This window comes from Falco biarmicus, chromosome 1 (assembly GCF_023638135.1).
Source record: "Falco biarmicus isolate bFalBia1 chromosome 1, bFalBia1.pri, whole genome shotgun sequence".
NCBI lineage: Eukaryota > Metazoa > Chordata > Aves > Falconiformes > Falconidae > Falco > Falco biarmicus.
Genome location: NC_079288.1, coordinates 97,260,155 through 97,281,774, shown reverse-complemented (window position 1 = coordinate 97,281,774; position 21,620 = coordinate 97,260,155). Strand labels below are relative to the sequence as shown.

General features: G+C 44.2%; 2 protein-coding genes across 6 annotated transcripts in view; one reads left to right on the top strand and one right to left on the bottom strand.

The window, feature by feature from the left end:
• Window positions 1–15,806, bottom strand: part of PCDH7 (protocadherin 7) — a 284,000-nt gene extending 268,194 nt beyond the window's left edge. The window contains exon 1 of one of the 2 annotated variants that reach the window (XM_056350119.1): window positions 11,418–15,806. In XM_056350119.1, coding sequence (XP_056206094.1) covers window positions 11,418–14,591 — 3,174 coding nt within the window. In that variant the 5' untranslated portion in view covers window positions 14,592–15,806. The remainder of the gene's footprint in view (window positions 1–11,417) is intronic. The other variant, XM_056350111.1, reaches the window with a different exon arrangement.
• A 518-nt stretch (window positions 15,807–16,324) lies between these two features.
• Window positions 16,325–20,450, top strand: LOC130154229 (uncharacterized). 4 transcript variants are annotated; one of them, XM_056350149.1, is made up of 6 exons: window positions 16,325–16,394; window positions 16,573–16,616; window positions 16,951–16,995; window positions 17,431–17,556; window positions 18,473–18,569; window positions 18,643–20,450. In XM_056350149.1, exons 4-6 carry the CDS (start codon window positions 17,431–17,433, stop codon window positions 19,080–19,082), a joined length of 663 nt encoding a protein of 220 aa, XP_056206124.1. In that variant the 5' UTR covers window positions 16,325–16,394; window positions 16,573–16,616; window positions 16,951–16,995; the 3' UTR covers window positions 19,083–20,450. The 4 variants fall into 4 exon arrangements, 3 of the variants coding, with proteins under 3 accessions (XP_056206124.1, XP_056206115.1, XP_056206105.1); XM_056350140.1 differs by lacking the exon at window positions 16,325–16,394 and having other exon boundaries at window positions 16,506–16,616; XR_008823651.1 differs by lacking the exons at window positions 16,325–16,394; window positions 17,431–17,556 and having other exon boundaries at window positions 16,506–16,616.
• The last annotated feature ends 1,170 nt before the right edge of the window (window positions 20,451–21,620 follow it).

The following is a 21,620-nucleotide window of genomic DNA, read 5'->3' as shown; positions in this document are numbered from 1 at the left end:
TTACTATAAACCCATCAGAAAATATGAATTCTTAGTCCTTAATGCTAAATCTTTCAAATCCTTGGACTTATTTTTTTTTCTTTGATAACAGATGGATTTCCTTTTATTCTTAGTAATTTGCATCAATAGTAGATCATGAAGTCTTATAAATACATAAAGCTTTTTAGAAACATTTGATAGAGTAACACTTTAGCCAGTTCCTTCATATTTCTGTAACGTTAATTCTCCAGGAAGGTTACTGTATAATTTGAAAAGTTCAGTCACTTTATGTATTTAAGAATTAATAAAGAAAAAATACATAAATCTAGCATTCAAGGTTCCTAGAAAGGTACACTAATATTCAGTATTAGAAAGTCCAAGATGAATTTTCAGTTTGTTCAGCAGTGTCTGAAGGGCCGACTGAATAAAACATCCTCTAGTCTCCTTGACTATCACGTAAGTGCTAAAATATTTTGCAACATAACAAAACCAAAATCTTCTTAATTTATTCTGCATAGAGGAATTTCACACTGTTGCTTATCTTTTCGTCTGCACTAAAGAACAACCAAAAGATCCATAATACTAGTAACAGTTCATAAATATTTAAAGAACCAGTGTTGCACAAAAAAAGATAGGACAAATTATATAAGCATCCAGTGAGCTCTGCAAAACCCAGAACAGCAAAGTCAGTGTCATTTTGCAAACAGTTACACGTTTCCTTCACTTCTAAACTGAATCTTTCTTGTATGTTAGCATATTTTATTTTAATTCATGTAATAAAGCACATAAAAACACTGCAAGCAGCAAATTTTTTAGTAACATACAATTCCACATACGGACTTGGAGAATTTAAACGCTATGAGTTATGGTGATGCAGCAACCAATACTGGTTTCGTATCTGCTCAATGGAGCTGCCAGCGTCAAGCCTGAACCTACTGAATGAACTCATCCATTATACAAACCCACATCCTGGTGAAACACCTACTGCACCTTGGCAGTAGTTCTTTGTCATTCCTATAAAGTACTACTCCCATCTGCACTGTCATTAGCTATTTCAGATATGTTATTCTATTCTATTTTATATGTCTATAGTAATAAATTGTGTAAAAAACGTGACCCAGATTATGTGTTGTAATTTCTAGGAAAAACACTCATAGCTGAAAGCCATCATGAAAACAAGTACTGCTTTGTTTCACACCCATTGCTGTCACTTTTACTCACATGAATTAACACCTGTCCTAGAAATAGCTAAATTTTATTTGTATTCAGAAAAAAAATCTATTAAAATAAAGTGATAGATTCAGGCCCTTAAGTTGCAGGAAGTAGAATAAAATCATCAGTATATAGTCAGATGAGTGAATTTTCTACATTTGTACATGACAGATTTTACCTAAGGTCTGGGTTCAGGTTCAGTGACTGAGCATGTAGTGACCTGCCTTAAGTAGAGATTTCCAGTTTCCTCTGTAATTATTCCTTCCGTAAAAGAACTCACAACATTACCTGAAAATGAAACAAATACTTCTCGCTCAAAAAACTCGTTTACTGTCCTGTAAACTTGTGATGCAACTGGAAGATAATTACATGCTTATTGAAAATAGCATTTTTCTGATTCAACAGAATGATGGATATCCTCTCTCATTATTACACAGGGCACATGTTATGCCATTATCACCAGTTTAGAACACATGGATGGAGATAAGGAAACTGATTCACCATTTCATTATTCAAATTTTATAACAACATAACTCCACTCAGAACAGGAATGACATGATGGAGAATGAGACCAAATGTATGTTGAAATCAGCAGACATAAAAGCTGTGAACAGTAAAGGTAGTAAAACAGGAACTTAAAATATCACTGTGAAAATGCTGGGGCCAAGTGAAGTAATTAATTTGCTGTTGTTTAATTATCTGTATTTCCATTCCTGTCTTTCATCTTTAGAAAGCTTGCAAACTACTGAAGTTTTTTCTCTTGTTAAATATAATATTTTAAAAAGGACTCCCAAATAAATAAAACAGATTTCCCTAAGCAAATGGCCGGATTTCATCTGATGTTTTACGATACGAATTTTCAGGCCAAGTTATTCTCATAAGCATGCCTACAAAAGGTAACACACAACACACACACAGTGACCTATCAGGTAACCGAACAAAAGTAGTTTGTCATATATACTCTTGCTGTACCAATAGTTTTAGTAAGAATACGTTTAATACTCAAATCATACTTTTTGAAACATCATTAAAACCACATCATTCCCACAACTTTTTATGAAGATAATTTTATATTTGGATGTAATACTTGAAAAACCTACTCTTGTTATTTTGGAAATTATACATATATACATGCTGGTAAGTTAAATGCAAGAGATTTTATGTGTAACATCCAGACTGATAAATTGGTCTTCCATATCTGTATTTTGTTTTCATGTAAAGCAGTCTCTGAATATTATATCACCTGATTTAACTTACAGCAACTGATATTAGTTAGTTGATTGATTTTTGTGGAACTACCTGTAGTTTACCTAATATGAGATAAACATCAGCCCAAGAGGTCTGAAGATTAGTAGAAATTCAGTTAAGCTGACTGCTGCCAATATTGTTTCTGTGAAAACAGAAATAGTTTATGTCAATTCAAAATTAATTTGTTACCTTAACATTGGTATATATGTGAACATATATTTGCACATGCTTATTCTATTAATAGGTATGCGTATGGCACACAAATTTCAAACCAATACTTAAGTACTTACTGGAAAAATAATTTTCTACCTTGCTAAAATGCACTACATTCACAGAGTGCTTGATTTTAATTATTATTTCTTTAAGTAAACTGAAGGATTTAGTGATTGCTTTCTTGTTTAGCCTTGAGCTGCAGCTACAAAAAAGTATCCCAGAAGACACCCATGTCTTGCATCATACACTGTCTGCACAGCTCTATGCAGACATCTCAGAAACTTTAGGATACCTGAAGTGACACTAGGATGCATATGTTTAGATAGCTGCATCACATCCAGAACACCGTGACAGACTCCATAATTTCCTTTGGTTCATTTTTCAGCATAACACTGAACTCAGAAACGCGATTCTGCATCAAGTTGTATCAGTGTAAAAGCATTGTCCTGATAAAAGATACTTTCCCCAAAGATAGGTCTCTAAGAGTGTGTTAAAGCAATTCTGCCTCACATGGACTTGGTATCCAAAGGAAATAGAGGCTACTTCTCATTTTACACTGCTCCAGGGCTGAGAAGTCCTTGACATCTATACATGGATAGACAGGATAAATTATAGCAGCCCCTCCCACTTCTCTCTGAGAAGTGCTACCACAAAGAAAACACTTGGCACATATCACAAAAGACACATATTTCCTGGCTACAACCTCAGACAAGAAACTACTTTTCAGGAAGTTTATGGAGGATTCTGCATAATCATTGTGTGACTATGCAATGCAGGAATTTTTATCCTTCCAGTTAACAAATATCTTCTTACTTAAAACATGGTACCATAAAGGAATTGGTTCAGACATGGCTGCAAGTTAAAATGGTCTCTGAATTTTTGGCAGATGGAATCAGTATTTCTGTATTCTAGTTCCACCACATACTCGATGAGTGATTTTCAGCACGTCAGCTAGTACCTACCTTCTGTACCTAGTCTTAAAAAACTGCCTTTACATTATCTTTAATCTGACTTCACATTATCTGTAGATAATAAAAGACCCTATATCAAATACTTAGATAAATATTAATTTTGTTGCTTCCTAATACTCCAAGAATGCTGCCTGCAACAACACAGTTCTTTCATGCAAGGATTACAAGCTCAGCCATTAGGTTGTTTGATTCAGAACATAAAATCTGTAAGAAAATCTCATCTGACAGAACAATGTTTGCCTTCAAAAAAATAAACTAACTTTTGTCAGTAGTTAGAAAGGTAAATTAAGTTTTGAACAATGAACATAATGCCTTTCTTCATCTTCTAATAATTGTGTTATTTGTGATCCACTCTGAGTAAAATTAAACTATACTTTTGGGGTTAGCTGCAGCATTTTACAAGCTAATGATCACAAAACATCTGTGTTACCTAAATGAGAGAATTGTCTGATTGATGCAAACATTAAAAAAAGAAAGCACATCACTTTTACATACTTTCAGTTTTAAATGTGACCAGAGTATTAGTTCTATTCAAACTTCTAAACCCCAAAACTTTTACTCGTTTTCCCATCTTCTCCTTCACAAAAAAAAAAAAAAACAACAAGGGGGGGGGGGGGGCTCCTCCACACTGCTCGTATATGTTTTATATAAAAGTTATTCCCTATTTTTGAATACAGTCAGAAACTGATCTTAACTGTGATTTTACAACTCTTTTCAGTGAAAATGGGCATATAAGAATGAGCACAACTCCTGTTAAGCACAGTTCCACACAGTTGGACAACTCCAATGTATGTCACTGACATCATTGCGTTTTGAGATTTTGACATATGTTCACGACCTGCTCTCAGTTAAATATTTATAGAGGAAATTGCACTAAAATAAGAAGTGAGGCAGTTTTAAATCCTCCTTTGTCATCTTCTGTTGTTGTAAATCACATTTTAGATGCCCCAACTGACCTTAGTTACTCCAGCATTAGTGTGATATTTTGTCACCCACAACAGCAAAATAAAAGTGACCTTGAGAAGTCTCTGTTGTCTGAAGTATATGGAAGACAGTCCTAGCTTTTCCATAATATGCATGTTCTCTCCCTTCTCCTTAGACCCTTTTTTCATAAGTCAAAACTCAAAGAGACCCTGTGATTTTATCTCATCTGCTGTTTTACTCAGACCTTAGATTCACAAATTATTTGAAATTTTAAGCTGTATAACTTAGTATAAATAAGAAAAAACATGAAAGTATAAAGGATATAGGTGAATTTTATTTTTACTATTTATCTAGTGACATGCATTTTGCAGGATAGGAAGCTAGCAAGGCTTGGTAGGACTGCGTATAGTAAGATTGACTGTAAGAAAATAATTTCAAATATTTTTTAATAACAGCATTTTAAATGTTCTCCTTATACTACTACAAGGCCATGCACCGTTAAAATAACTTGAACTGCATGGTCCACATTACCAACATACTTTCCATTAAACTACATAATCAATAAACTTGACACACACCCATATAGATGCGAAGTTTTCTTTTAATCTTGATTCAAAAATTGGAATAATGCAAATTTATAAACAAAAACAATAAAAATTTAAAATGTTATTTTTATTCTGAATAGTAACTGTTGGTCTATTTTTTTGCTGGTGTAATTATTTATTAATATATAGTATATGCTAGCAAAGTCCAAAATCTGATGATGGACATACAACAAATCTGCTCTTCTAGGAAAGAAAAATCAGGGCAGAAAATTACAGAAATAGCATTGCCTGAGTATACAGTGAGATGAAAACACCTAAAAATGTAAATATTTTTGTTTAAATGGAGAAATGTAGATCAAAAATTACACAGAACATATTCCATGCAACCTAATCTTTAAAAAAGTTGTTTGCATTGTTAAGAGTTTCTAAAGATCTGTTGGAAGCAAACTTGTTTAGAAAAATTAGAAAGCCAGCCTGCTACATACTGTCCTGAATTGCTCATATGTCCATATCAATATTTCCTGTATATATAGTCAAAGAAAATTAAAATTGTGTCCTGTTAAGATTAGGAATTAAATACTAAAATGTTCAGCAAATATAGCAGAATTTACAGTGCTTGTGAAGGATTTAGTTAATTGACTTATAAGCACAATGCTAACTACTTCTGAAGTCTGTTGTTTTTCTTTTATATTTCAATGCAAAACCAATCCAGTAAGTTTTACATCTCAAAGCTGCCCAGTAGATCACTAGCTACGTAAATGTCGTAAAACTTTTGAAAGAAAATTCATAAAGGGAAAAAGTGCCTGAAGCTGCAGGACAGGTGTTTCCCTTACGCACAGCTGACAGTTGGTCAAACCAGGAAATATCACAAATAGTAGAAAACAGGGCAATTAAACATGAGAGAGAGGAAACACTCAGAAATACACTGCTACGTTATGAAGACTGACACAACAATAGTCAGACTGCTAACCATGGTTATAACCCAGGTTCATATCAGTATGTACAATGCCAGGGAGCTGTCTGAGTTGATAAATCAGATTCTATCCTTTTAAAGATGTTGCTTGCTACCCCTTGCCTATAATAGTACAGTTCTTTACTTATTCAGAGCATGAATCCTCCTTCACTTAGATCCTGTCCCTTTTGGCTCTGTGCATCTCCTGGGAATGCAGAATGATTCAGTGGTAACTTAGTCATTTGTGCACTCTACAAGATGATTTTACTGAAGAGGGAAAAAATAAAGGCTGCACTTAGCAGTGGAATACTTTGTGTTAAATACAGATAATTAAAGCATCAACAATCCATCTTTTTCATGTTTAATTAGCCTCTCTTTCATCATAATTTGTTACTGAAGGTCAAATGTGGGTCACTTTTAAAAACTAATTGTAAAGTATTTAATATAATGCAAATTGAGAACAGAAAATTTAAATATACTTCTGTACACTTTGCACCAAATAGCATTAAATGCATGAAAGTCGCCAATGTAAATGTTTATACTCGATGACAATGTTCTCATTTTTTTTCTCTGCGTTGCACTTAGTGCTGCCATAACATTGTTATTTTTTACAATTATTATACTGTAGGACATTTGCTTAGCTGGAAGCTGTGAAATTTGATTCTTGAGAGTTGGTTTGTGATTATAAAAAAGCAGTCTTTGAGATAAGGGTCTGCATGTATCCGTGTGTCTGTACATAAGCAAGAAAAAAGATGATGCTTTCTTGCATGGTTAAACTGGTTGCTCCCTTAATGGATGGATTTTGGGTCCTATTAAGGCTGCTGGTTATATGTGTATTATTTATAAGGAAATTGACCAACTTAGCTTATAAAAACAATTCACATACATGATAACCAACTAGTAAAAATGCTTCTACATTGCAACGGACTGATTAATGTTTGAAGTGTCAGGAAACAAATTAACTGGCTACGGTACATAGATTTTTTTCAGAAATTAATTTCTACATATTTCACTTTCATGGAAATAAGACTTTACAGGAAATGCATCTAGTTCTGACTAGTACATCAGCATACTCTGGTATGATAAACATCACTGAACAGTACATTTCCAATAAGAAAAGGCATAGGGATAATTCATAAAGGATTACAGAATTGGCCAGGAAGCCAGTACCCGAAGCAAATAAATAATGCTGCTCAGAAATTCCTGTACTAGTTCTGCTAATTCTACCAATGGTAACCAATATCACTTAAAAAAAACCCTAAAACCAAAACTAACAAAAAACCTACCAAAACCAACAGCACCACAACTGCAGTGTTTTACCTAGTTAATAATCATTGTTTGATGAGCAAAGCAAGTAAAAAAGAAACCAAGAGAATAGGATAGCCAGAAAATGTAAACATATAAACATAAAAAAGGGTTTAAAGGGCCTGTTCTTCAAACAGTGGTTGTTAACATGCTAATCTCACATTCTTGATTAAAAGCCTCAGTGAAATAAACCTTGTATCCCACTATTTTGCACTGCGAAACAAAGTGGAAAAAACAGCATATATTATAAAAATAAATCTGAAACTAACATAAAAAATAAACAATTGTTTAAAATTAAAATCTATTATTACAATTATGATTAAGGATGCAACCCTCCAAGCTGCTAAGCGACTCCTGTTAGGCACTGAGCTTTCTTATCTTTGGCTGTCTTTGCTGGAAGTTAGTAGTATCCAGGCTCCACACAGGCACCGTGCAGCACCTGGAGGGTTCAGGTTTTAAATCTGTGATCCAGAAAAACACTTGCTTAAACTAATCCTCATTCAGCAAAAGACTTCCACACAGCTTTAACTTTTGGCAAGTGATTAAGACCTATGGAATACTAAGTCATTTAAACATTTGTTTGCCATTAACTAGATATGTTAGTGTTTTATTGAATAGGAGAGAATTGGTAAATGGGAGGCTAAAAGAATATTTCAGAGTAATACCATGCTAAAGATGACCAGAATAGGAGTCACACTTATGGAAGATCTTCTAAAAAAGTGACAATGAACTGTCAGAAGTCTGCTGAATACAGAATTTAGTTTGAAACATTATATAAAACACTTGATGTCAAGAAGGAGGACAGTTAGAAATTGTCATTTTACCCACTGAAGTTCCCCTATACAGTACTGTATCAAACAAGATGTATTTAGGAACTCATATCATTACCTTAAAAAGAAAGTATCAAATAATCGGCACAAAACCAACTTGCATTCACTGGGGTACACGAGTTGGTCATGTAAGTAGAGACTCTATTTCCTGACTGCTATATCGTATATATACGAAAGTATCAATTACGAATTCTAATTACACTAATGGGAAATTAGTATTGCTCTCATCCTCAGTAACTTAGAGCAGTTACATTCTGCTGTGTCCACTTATTTGTTTTAAAACTTTATATACCTTCTAATGTCTCCTTAAAACAAAGGGAACTGTCAACGAGTAAATAAAGGCAGCCTTAGGGATTTCAACTAGTCTCCCTAGCACGGCTACATCAATATGCCACTGATTCTGTTTCACATGTACAGCTGAACTATGAAACGATCTGATATACACCACATCAGAACCCTTTATCTGTTCAGAGAGAAATGCGAAGCATTTGCAATGTGCTGAACATGAGCTCCACATGGTTTCGGTGTTAAAAATCCTCATGTGTTTTGCGTGATAAACAGAGAAATGCTCCATTGTCAATGTTTGAGATGTGAAAAGTCTACATTTTTTTATGCAAATAAGTCTTAATGTACCCACTATTATGCAAAAGCATGAATAGAACTATATAAGTATTACTCAGCACCAAGCTGGCAAGTACCGTTAGAAAAGCAGGGTAACAGTTTTGTGCCTGATAATCTCTCCTACAAAGTCTGTTATTTAGCACTACCTTTACTGTTTTCTTGGACACTTTCCTCAACTTATGTGCATGCTTTGAAAGTATTTGCACACTTGTTACACGTTTTAAAATAAGAAGACAAGGCATTAGAATATTGGCTCTAAACTACTTGGTTAAACTAACCTTCATAACTAAGTATTTAGCACAGGAAAATCATTGACAATGAGAAACTGGTTTTGTAAGAAACTAGATAAATAACGGAGCAATCCAGCATGTACTTCTTTTGGTTTGACTGTTGCAAGTAAAAGTAATAAAGCCATTTTCCTCTACCAAGAAATCCTCTGATGTATTGTATATCAAAACATATCCTTGAAAAATGTTAAGTAATTCAAAACATATTTCTGTGATATAATCTTAAATAAGTTTTTTTTATCAAGCAAAATAGCAATTTGTATGGTGTAATCCTTTACCATTCCTATACTTAGCATGCAAGTCATTCTTCTACGCTGAAAATAAATCACACTTTGACAGTTTATAATTCATATGTTGATATGAATTGCAGCATCAAGAAAGAAGTAGTATCTGATTAGCATATGATCCACTGGCTACTTTGCTATTCCAGTGTTAACTAAAACAGCATCATTACTATGTGCTTAATAAGCCTTAGTAGATGTGAGTTTATGAACTTCCTTAGGACTTTGTATTTTATACAGACTATTTTCAAACTGAAATGGTAATGTACTCTCCAGAAGAGGGTTAATGAAATGTATCACCCAGAAACTACCGTGTCAAACATTCTGTAAGTCTGTATCACTTGTAAAACAACATATGCAGAAATACTGGAAGACAGTACATCAATCACACTTTTTTGGTGATCTGGAAGACCAAGTGGCTCATACAAATAATTTTCTTTTACAGTATTTAAGTATTTCTAAGCAGAATGCAAATGCTGGCAACACATTGTAAAACTTCAATTGTAGTAGACTCACAGATGTTTCAAAGTAGAAAAAAAACCCCATAATGCACCATATTTATATGTTAATAAGTTGAAAAGAAAGCATTTTTGTCAAACTAGTCAGAATTTCCCTGTTGCAGACTCGACTCTATATTTACATGAATCAGCAATTCATTTATGTGGAGATTCTCGTGTCACATGCACTGTAGCTGAGGAAACACTCAGAGCATTACCCTACATGGAAAGATGTAATGGAAATCACCAGGTGTTAAGTATCTCATTTTACTATCACCCAAAAAGTATTCCCCCAAAGAAAAGCGACCTCTCTTCAGGCTACATATGTGTCTTATAAAATAAAACAGACGCTTTTACGTAAGAGCTCGATTCCTCTTTGTGGTATCCCTATGTTATTTCAAGGACTGTAAAGAAGTCCTTACCATCACCAGTTTTAGGCTATCGGAGCTCCACTGAACCGACCTGTGCCAGCACAGCCGAGATCAAAACCAGTCACTTGTGGCACCCCTGAAAGCACACCTCGCTCTGAGAAGGCTCACGACCGTCGCACTCGCTGCAGACGGAGCTATGCAGCAGCTGAGCTGGCAAATTAAGGCCTCTCATCTTGAATGAATGAATTTCACGTGATATGCGGGGGGGACGGGGGGGGGACACGACATGAGAACATACTTGGGTGCGATTCTAGGCTCGCTAACATTTACATGTATTCAGAGCAACTGCTGCAAAGACTGCAATCACTGTGGCGTAAATGAGACCGCAGATAGGCTTTCCAGATTATTTAAGCATTTTTGGTCCTAATGAAAGACGTGGTAATTACAGCCATTAACGCTTCAGCGCCGCTGCTGCAAACGCACTCTCGCCCACAGCGGCAGGCCGGCAGCAGCCCCCTTTCCCCACAGCATCTGGCTCCTGAGGCGAAACTTTCCTCCTCTGCCGGCGCTGGCTGTTTCTAAGGCTGGGCAAGGAAGCACCGCGGGGGGGGGGGGGGGGGGGGGGGGGAGGGAGCGGGGCCGGGGGCGGCCGGGTGGCTGCGGCTCCGCCGGAGGGGGGGGGGTCCGGACCCCCCCCCCCCCAGCCGCCGGGATTGGCCTGCGGGGGGGCGGCTGATAAAAGCATCTCACGCCGCCTTGCAGCTCGCTGCCTGCCCTGCCGGCCGAGCCCGCGGCCCGGCCCCCAGCCCCGCGCCCGGCCGCCGCTGCGCCTGCGGGGGGAGCGCCGCGCCCGCCGCCTCCTCGCCTCGGCGGGGCGGGTCCGCCGGCGACCCAGTCGGTGCGGCTGCACGGCTCTGAAAGGGGAGGGAGTAACAACAGTAATAAAGATCTGACTCTCCTTCCTGCGTGCTGTGTGCTGGTCCGGGCACCTGACTGCCAGCGGGGGGTGGAGGTGGGGGATGCCAGGCTGAACGGGTCATTGATCTGACGGTCGTGTCTGGTTGTGCGGGTGCGGGAGGCGGGGGGAAGCGGGCAGCGCCCCTCCCCGCCCACGGTGTGTGTGTGTGCGTGCGGGTCGGGGGCTCCGCGGCAAGGGGGGGCGCGGGGCACAGCGCTCTTACCTGCTTGCTGTACTTGCTGCTGGCCTGGCAGCTGTACTCGGAGCAGTGGTCCGACCCGATGGAGATGTTGTCGCCAGCGCCCACGAAGGTGTTGGCCGGGGGCAGGTCCTGCACAGCCTGGTGCTTTTTGCCGGCGGTGGGGGACTGCGGGTGCAGCTGGACGGTGGGCAGCGGAGAGCTCGATTTGTAGTGCCTGGCCAGGTCGGGGCTGCCTGGGCCGCCGTTGACCGAGCGGTACCGCCCCATACCAGGGCTGTCCGAGAGCTTCTCATTGACGCTGTCGTAGCGCTGCCCATTGGGCTTGGAAGCCTCGACGGTGACAATGCTGCTGTAGAGAGGCTGCTTGCCCTTCTTGCCTTTCTTGTCCTTCTTGGGTTTCTTGGCCTTGTCGTGCTGCTGTGGGGTAAAGAAGTCCTCGTGGTCCTTCTTGCCAGCCTCGTAGCCATGTTTGCCCTTGGAGCGGCAGTAACGCGCCATAACCACCACCAAGATGAGGAGGATGACGGTCATGATGCCAGCCACCACACCAATGACTATGCTTAGCCGTTGCTTGCTCAGCTCGTAGCTGGGGTCGCCAGCAATGTCCTGGGCCAGGGGCGTGTGGAGGCTGCGTGCCACCTGGCTTTCCACTACAGTGGCATTGGACAGGCTTTCGTTGACAAAGACATGGAGCAGGGCAGTGGTGGACTGGGGCGGCTGCCCGCTGTCATTCACCTGCACCACGAGGCGATGCAGGCCATAGTGCTTTGGGGCCAGCTTACCCACCAGCGATACCACACCACTGGCCGAGTCGATCTCAAAGAGTTTGAAGGGGTTGCCCCCAATGATGCTGTAGTTGAGGTCTGCGTTGAGACCAGTGTCAGCATCAGTGGCGACCACTGTGGCCACCACGGTGCGCATGTTGCTGGAGGGTGGCAGCATGGTGTAGGAGCTGTTGCTGGGGAAGGTGACCGTGGGCGCATTGTCATTCTCATCCATCACAAAGAGGGACACAGTGGCGGTGGCAGAGCGTGGTGGCTCCCCTGCGTCCACTGCCTTCACCTTAAAAGTGTAGCTGGTCTGCTGCTCACGGTCAAAGGAAACAGTGGAGAAGATGGTTCCAGTGTCGTTCTCGATGGAGAAGATGCTGGCTGCCTGGTCATGGTCACCGGGCTGAATGGAGAGACTGAGCTCAGCATTGCGGCCCTTGTCGAAGTCCATCACAGTCACCATGCCTACAGGGCTGTTGGGCTGCAGGTTTTCCTTCACGTAGAAAGTGAACACGTCTTGCATGAAGCGCGGTTCATTGTCATTGCGATCCGCAACCCGCACCACCACTGTGGTGGAGCCCTGCAATGATGGCACACCCTTGTCCCGGGCTGTCACCTGGAACTCATAGGTGTCACGTTGCTCGCGGTCCAACACTGCCTGCACCGATACATCCCCGGAGTCAGGGTCAATGCTGAAGATGCCGCTTGGCGCCTCTGAGGAGAGGGGCGAGGCCTCCAGGGAGTAGGTGATCTCAGCGTTCTTGCCGCTGTCCGCATCCGTGGCGACCACTGTGGCCACCCTCTCACCAGGCAAGTTGTTCTCTGGGAACGAGACCTCCAGCACAGCCTGGCTGAACATGGGAGGGTTGTCATTAGTGTCCCCAACCCGCACCAGCAAGGAGTTGTTGCTGGACAAGCTGGGGCTGCCCGAGTCCACAGCCACAATCACCACATTGTAGTCACGGACAGCTTCGTAGTCCAGAGGGGCTGAGGTGTGGAGGAAATACTTCCGCTTGTTCTGTGGCTCCCCTTCGCCTTCGCTGGCTGGCTTGAGCTGGAAGGGCACATCACCTACCACGGTGCAGGTTACCACACCGTTTTCACCTTGGTCCCGGTCCGACACCTGCACCAGGGCAATGGGGGTATCTACCAGAACGTCTTCAGCCACGCTAGCCACCCCGTCCCGGAGTGGGATGCGCCCAATTTTCCGGATGTCGATGGTGGGCACGTTGTCATTCTCGTCACGGATGTTGAGCACGACTGTGGCCTTGTCTGTCTTGGGGGGCTGGCCCCGATCTCGGGCCATGACGGTGAAGCGAAGCTGGTTCACCTCCTCCCGGTCGATGCGGTGCAAAACGCTGAGCCAGCCCGAGGTCTCATCCAGCCGCAGCAGGCGCCTGACTGACTCTGTGGCTGCCCCGAAGACATACTCGATCTGCCCATTCACCCCCACGTCCAGGTCGGCAGCTCGCAGCTGCAGGATGGGGGTCCCAGGGCTGCTGTTCTCTGCCAGGTCTGCCTCATAGACGCTCTTCTCGAAGCGGGGACTGTTGTCGTTCACGTCGGTGATCAGCACCCTCAGGATAGCCTGCGAGGACCGCGCCGGCTCGCCGCCGTCCCGCACGCGGAGGCTGAGCTCGTAGGAGTCCCGCTGCTCCCGATCCAGCGCCCCCTTGACGATCAGCTGCGGCTGCTTCTCCCCGTCCAGGGTGTCGGCCACCTGCAGCTCGAAGACGCTGCTGCGGGCCGCCGCGTCCGCCTCCTGCCGCCGCTTGCTGCCGCCGGGGTAGGGGGCGCTCTCGGAGGCCGCCGAAGCGGAGCCCCCACCGCCGCCGCCACCGCGGCGGCCGCCGTCCCCGCCGGGCTCCTGCAGCAACTCGTAGCGCTCGATGCCGTTGTGTCCGAAGTCCCTGTCGGTGGCAGTGGGGAGCAGGTAGAGGGTCCCCACGGGCCGGTTCTCCTCCACGGTAAGAGTGAGGACGGGGGAAGGGAAGGTGGGGGTGTTGTCGTTGATGTCCAGGATGATGACCCGACCCTCGAAGAGGTCCACCCAGCTCTGCGAGGGACCGATGACCGACACCTCGAAGTCCAGGAAACACTCGTTCTCGTCGAAGATCATCTGGCACTGCGGCAGCTTCTCGCGGTCGATGCGCCGCTCCGTGGTGCTCAGCTCCCCGGTCATGTTATCGATCTTGAGATAGTCGGAGCCCGATTCCAGGCTGAATGTCACCTCTCCGGAGCCCGTCACGATTCCCAGGTCGGAAGCCACGTTGCCGATGCGGATGTCGGCGGGTCCTTCCTCGGCCAGCCGGTACCTCAGGAGCTGCTTGGCCGCTGCCAGGCTGACCCAGAGCGGCGGAGGCAGGAGGAGCAAGAAGCAACAGCAGCAATGCACAAAGCCAAGGAGAGTCCGCATCTTCCTCATCTTACTCACACCGCCCCCCCCCCCCCCCCCCCTCACTCCCACCTGCCCCGCAGTAAAATCCCCTGATAAGCCAACAGAGCGTCTGAGCGTCCGGGTGATCAATTATAAATTCCTTCTGCTCCTGGAAACTTATTGTCTCATGTCTGGTGCAATTGGTGGTCAAAACCCTGCTGCTGGCTCCTCTGCTGCTCTCCCTGCCTTCCAGTTGCGATATGCTTGCAGTTCACGGGACAGTGTATTTTGCTGTTTAAAGATTCATCTCGGTAGATAGGATAGGATTTTCCTCCTCCTCCCCCTTCTCCTCCTCCTCTCTGATTTTACTGTAACCACTTTGCAAGGTTTGCAATAAAAGCAGAAGCAGCACTGTGCGATTCGAAGCCCCCCAGGTCGTCTTCTTCGACACTGGAGTTAACTACAATTCACACACGCTCGCTCTTTTCTCTCTCTCAGCCGTTTATGACCAAGGCATTCTGCCCCTCTCGGCACACGGCGGAGGGAGGGGGGGGAGGGAGGGGGTATATGTGATTCGCTTTATTCAAAGGGCTTGTGTCCGTGAAAACTCCAAATCCTCTTTAGCAATGGGCAGTTCTTAAAAAAAAAAAAAAAATAAAGGAAAAAATAAAAATCCCAATAACGTCGGTAGCTGCACAGTTGATAGGAGAAGAACCCCGTGTATTACAGAGCAGTCCACAGAATATCCCCTTTGGTTGCAGAAAAGCACCCAAATCCATCTTCAGAGATCGTCTAAAATGTTCAGCTCTTTCTCCGGAGCGGATTTTTTTTTTAACAACTCTGCGCAAGGTCATTAGTCACAAAGCAACGATACAGAAACTGCAAAAGCCGTTTGCCCAGAATTTGCAAGGCTGTAGATATGAACATAGACACACAACAGTCCCAAGTTTGTTTTTGCATCCGCAGTTGTGTGTGTGCCTTACCTGCATTTGGACTGCATGTGTTATAGCAATCTGGATCTGCAGCACTGAGAGCGATTCACAAATGAGATTGCAGTCTCTCTGTGTCTCCTCTTCCTTCCCGTCCCAATGCAGGTAACCAGATCTGAACTTGATCCTTTCAGTTCAAAGGTTAGCAACAAAACTATGTGTCCAAAAGCGAATATTGGTCTCTCGTAAATACACCCGGAGTGGAACAAGATGTAACTGGATCCCCCACGTGAATTAACACAGATTCTGAATTACATCCATATAAGCGGAATGGCAAAGGGGAGGGGAAAAGAGCCGCGACGCGATTTAAAAAAAAAAAAAAAAAAAAAAAGAACACCAACCAAAAAAAACCCCAAACAAAACCACCAAAGCAGAGTTCTATTTGCAAATAAATTGTATCAGTCAGTTGTTTCCTGTGATCTGCACCGCCACGGCGGGTGAAATCTGCAATTGTGTATTCCCTCCTGTGTCTTTCAGAGAAGTGTGGATCAGGCGCTTTCACGGCAGAGCGGCTTGTGCTTTAAAATGTTGAATGGCAACTGAGAAGCTTCCCACTCGGAAACAAAAAAAAGAAGCAGTAAACCGGCAAGTTTGCCAAAGTGGTGGGAGCTGCTGAAGCCTCTCTCGGTAGCTCTTCCCTGACGCTGCAGCAGCAGAGCCGCCTGCGCTACATACACACAGAAAGACAGAGGGAGAGAGAGAAAGAGGGAGAGCAAAGAGAGAGAGAGAGCGAGAGGGAGGGAGGGAGGGAGGGAGGGAGGGAGGACGAGTCAAGCGCTGCACTCCAGAAAGCCCAGCCTTACCCTCTGCCTCTGCTGCTGCTAGTGCTGCAAGTGGGATAGCTGCTCATCACAAAACACCAGTTCAGTCCTCAAAACCGATTCTCATTACACGCCCGAGTGTTGCTGCTGTTGCCTTCTCAAATCCGTGATCTGCAGCGATTCTCTCCTACCCCTTCCCTCCCCACCTCCGCTGTAGACTGTGAATAGAGCAACGATTTTTAAAGCAAATGTTTATTCGCCTTTTTTTTTTTATGGCAGAGCTTGTGCACGTTCGGGGCTCTACATTTTGCGGAATCACGCTGGTAAGAAAACTCGTTTCCCACAGATTCCCACCTTCCCCTGTCGTGGCGGTGCTTTTGTGAAATAGCTGCAGTCACTGTAACTGCATAAAACTCCAGGGAGGATGGGGGGCTGCCTTAGATCTCAGACTTTCGTCCTCTTTCCCAGTGCTGTTTGAACCTTTTGGTCTTTGTGTTCATGATTTGAACGTGACTTTTCAGGGTGTTTGCGGGTTTCCTAGGAGGGAAAAAAAAAAAAAAAAATCCCTCGGAGAAGATGATCAGGAAGTCAGGAAGGGGGCGAGAGGGTTAGTAAGAATAAACGCATGTAAGAAGTGACAGATTTATTTCCGAACAGACTTGCTGCTTCGATGACTGCTAAAATGTAGCGTCACCTACCTGGGTAAGTGGGAAATAAACTTCAATGTTAAAGCTCTCCGTTCAACTTTGTTTATGCTATCGTCCCTAGTTTATTCTCCTTTTGACTTTGAGCCATTTAATTGCCTACGGCTTTTGTGTGCTTCTGCCCCTGCGCCCTGGGTGATGCCTGGCTCCTGTACCTGTCCTCTCCACCCGGATCCCGGAGGGAAGAGGGAGACTGCGGGGGGCTGGCAGGAGAGGGAGGATCTGGGCGAGCATGGGGCAGCCAGTGGGAACAGATTGGGGGTGGGGTGTGGGGTGCACGCTCATGTGGGTGCGCAGCGGGGGTGGGGGGGTGGGTGTAGGAATCCAGTTGCTCTCTCTCCCCCCCCGTGAACACATGTGGGAAAACAAGTTGTTGCCAGTTGTGCGTGTGCGTGCGTACATGCCTGGTTTCAAATGGTTATTTTGAATAAAGATGCATGCAGGCGAATGTAGTGAAATGCCTGTTTTTCATCGCGATGACACACTTGAGCGGAAAGCGGTCGGGTATGCTGAGGTGGTTCAAAGCAGCGGTCGCAGCGTGCCTTTGTCTTTTGGGGCGGTGAGTGCATGTGGGAGGGAGGGAAGGTTGCCACCTCTTTCCTTGGGGAGTCCAGAGGCACGGAGGGGCAGAGTCGCGCCGCATGAAGTCGGCGCTATGGAGCGAGTGACCGCTCCCGGCCCCGGCCGCTTTCCCTGCCTCGCCAGAACAGCATTCCACCACCACCACCACCCCCCAACCTCTACCCGCCACCTCCTCCCCCCCACCCCCCTCCCCCCCGATGCTGGAGACACTCGGCTTTATATCTGCAGCATCAGCGAGAAAACCCGGCTCGGCGCAGGCTCAGTGTTCACCGCCGCAGTCCCGGACGGAGGAGGGGGGCTCGGGAGCTCAGCGTCTTCGCAGCGGTTTAAGTAGGATTAATACCAAATCCCTATTATATTTGCCAAGCAACTTGAATTTATCAAAATTCCCCCTCGCTGTTCTGGAACTCTGAGAGGAGGAAATTTTGCCCACAGTGTACGATCCAGACACACCAGTACGTAGCAATACCAGCATACTGCATTACACTGGCTTCCTGCACTAGCAATACAACTGCAACCCCAAGCTCCCGCTGTTCCCTTCCCTTTGTGCTTTTAAACTCAGCCAGGAAACTTAATGTATTCGCCAGGGGAGGGGCGGGATAAAAGGGCTTTTAACGTCCCTGCCATAAACTTTAATCAGATTCTGTGCTGTTGCGCGGCATGGATACCTCGCCTTTTGCCTGCGTCTCCCTCCCCGTTGTCTCCCATGTCTACTTCTACCACGGTCTGCTTTGCGATAGCCTCTTTCGAGCGAATGAGTGATTTCTTTCTCTTGCCATGTGCAATCGCTCCCCCCTTCCCCTTCTACCCGCGCTGGCCTCTCTTACACACACTATGCCTTTCACATGCGGTCTGCGTCCCCCAACCCCCCTCCCTTTCTTTCTTTTTTGCAGTGTCTTCACATGCAATCTCTCTCTGAATGTACAATGTCTTTCCTGCTCGGTAGTGCTGCGTCCTTCACAGTGGATTGGTTCCTCTTTCGGAGCAGAGGTAACGGCCCCCCCCTCCCTCCCCTTCCCTATGATTCCCCCTTCCTCCCCCTCCTCCTCCTTTCCTCCCCCAGGGCAGGCGACCGGCGTGGGAAATGGGCCCGACGTGCGCTGCATGGTGGAATGGCAGCGCTGCTCCAGGTCCACGTGCCCTGGCTGCCGGGAGGGGGCCGGGGCTCTGCTGGCCGCCCTCCGCCCCGGCATCCCGCTCCTTGGGGGGGGGGGAGAGGAATCACCCCCGCACCCTCCCGCCGGCACCGCGGGCTCCCGGTCCTCCGCAGCCAGTGCTCGCCCATCTGCTCGGGCGCCAGTAGGAACCAGCGCAGCGCTCTCGGGCGGGGGAGGCTGGGCCCCTCTTGGTCAAATCTGTTGCGCAGTGCAAGTCGCCTCCCGGCGCCCTCCCTTCGCCCAGACGCACACAGACGGCCACAACGCTCAGACACGACACGGCATTTGTCCTCCTGATCTGGCGAGATCAAGTGGGAAGCGGGATCACAAATGTAATCGGCTGTAATAAATAAAATAGCCCGAGGTGCTGGAGATATACAGAGGGGGAATAAGAGCTTGTGTCCTTAAAGGGAACATCTGATAAGGCCACCGCGGTGGCATCTTGCATGTGGGAAGGAATCCGTCTTGCTGACATTCGCAGCGTGCTTTACGTGGGAAATCCTAAAGCAGCCTGGGAGCTTCCCCAGCTCCTCTTGCGCCCCCCCCCCCCCCCCCCCCCCAGCTCCCTCTTCGATGCTGTGCAGCGGAGCTTTGTTGTCTTTGTGGATTGAAAAGCTGGGGTCATCGCTAAAATATGCAAATACAATTAATGGCTACTTCATTTGCATTTCGTGGCGGAGCCCCGTAGCTACCGCCGGCGCCCGAACTCGAGGCAGTCGGAGCTTTCAGCCCAGGACAATTTGTTTTTCGCAGTTCAGGAATGTCGGTGGCTCTCACTGGAAAATTACTTCTGGGATCTGCAGTGGGAATCCATCTCGGGTTAAAGAGAGACAGATAATTTACATAACTATACCATTCTATACATTAACAAATATATACTACGTACTACTGTTGGCACGCATACAATCGAAAAAGCTCCCGAAGGAAAAAATAAATAAATCAGGTGGGCTTGAAAGTAACATATTCATAATAATACGAGGAAAAGGTTAAATACGGTAAACATGACAGCAAATTTGAAAGCAGGGTAAAAACAAGGACAAAACCCCCACAAGAAGCAGTTAAAGCCATTTGACGGAAGGGAGAAACTAACTCAAGAACTCCACCAAGGGACAAACAGATGAAATGACACCACCACAGCACTGAGCCCGCGTTGACCTTTCATCTTTCGAAAGTGTCGTGCTGATCTGGTGCAATCTGCTGTGATCTCTTGACCTCCCTTCCCCACCGCCACCTCCCTCCGGCCGCTTCCGAGCTCCCTTCGCTCGTTGCAGTGACTGTACCGGGAGGTCGCCTGAATTATAGGGAGTGCTGACACTTGTCTGCTGCCTTTCACTGCTTTGCAAATACATTTGCCGTGTAGTAGTAGCATGTAATAGGCAGAAGTGATTAAATTATTCATTGCAGCAACAGCATTTCTGATGGACCTTTAAACTGAAGAGTTTAAATAAGGAAACCACAGATTTACTCTTAAGCAGATAACAACTGCATCTGTGCTTATTTAACTGAATGCTAGCTAAGCATGGAACCAGTTACTTTGTTTAAATCCTCTCTTTTGCTCTCTGTGAGAATTTTGAACTGCATAATACACCGTAAAAGTTACTACAAGAGCAAAAATAATCTATGTTGGATAACAGTGCTTAAACCTCACATGATTATAATTGCTTATTCTTTAGGTAATATTTGAGGTCTCTTAAAAATAAAAAGTTTTTGCACAGGCATGGTTCCATCAGCATTTCTAAGTTCTCACATTTATAAAGAATGATGAAAACTAACATTTAGTAAAAGTGGTTGTGATTCAGTTTACTAGGATTTTTGCAGTGTATATATATTTCTTACAAGTCACAATGGTTAAGTTTTAAGTGTTCTTTTTTTTTTTCTTCTTTTTTTTTTTTTTTTAAAGACACTATTCTGTAGAATCTGTTATGAAAGGTCTTTTACAGAGTGGCTTCCCCCCCCCCCCAGATGCTAACAAAAAAATTTATCCATTCAAAATCATGCAGGAATGACAGATTATGCTTAAAATCAGAAGGAAAAATTAATGAAAGGTCTTTAAAAAGCATATGAATTTTCATGAGGGAAGGCAGATTTCAGTTAGATTTATGCTCCATATGCAACTACTGGATTTCCTGGATTTGCAGGGATATAAATGAGTGCTGCATCCAGCTCCATTATTTTATAGATTTGTTTTTTAATTAAAGTAATGTTCAATTTCTCTAAATGTGAAGTAAACTATAGAGGGGGGAAAAAAGCATTTAAGGTGAGTTTGGGTGAATTCCTATATAAAATAGAGGAAAATTAGGAATCATTAGTATATATTCTACATAAAGAGATACAATGAGACAGTCAGGGGAGATAATTAAATCTGGGTTTAATTTAAATGAAATGTATGAGAAACAGGTAGCACTGACAAAGAAGGAAAAATGTGTTCATTGTTGCTGAAAATTTTAAATGAGTACAGCTGATATGCATATGGATTCACTAGCAGAGAATACCACAATTACTTTTGGAAATAATGTAGGATTTTTCTGATATAATGTTTCCAAGCTTGATATCAATAGTGAGCACACTGAAGGTCTCAAAAGGTCTTTGTAAACTATCCTTATGAGAAAAAAGGATGTGCAATGACCTGCTCAATCACCCAGCAACACACTAACAAATGTGGGGTTTTTTTCAGATTAAGTTAATCAGACCAGTTTTGCACTTACATACTTCTTTTAGTAAATACAGTCTGGATTCACCTCAATATTTGTCTTTGAATAAGTGGCAATCACTTCTGCTTTATTTTATGGACTGCTGGAAGTCAAAACAGCTCATTCAGAAGAGAGTTTAAAAGAAGTTTGTGTTTCAGAGACCTACATATACAAAGGAAGGTCTTGTATCATGA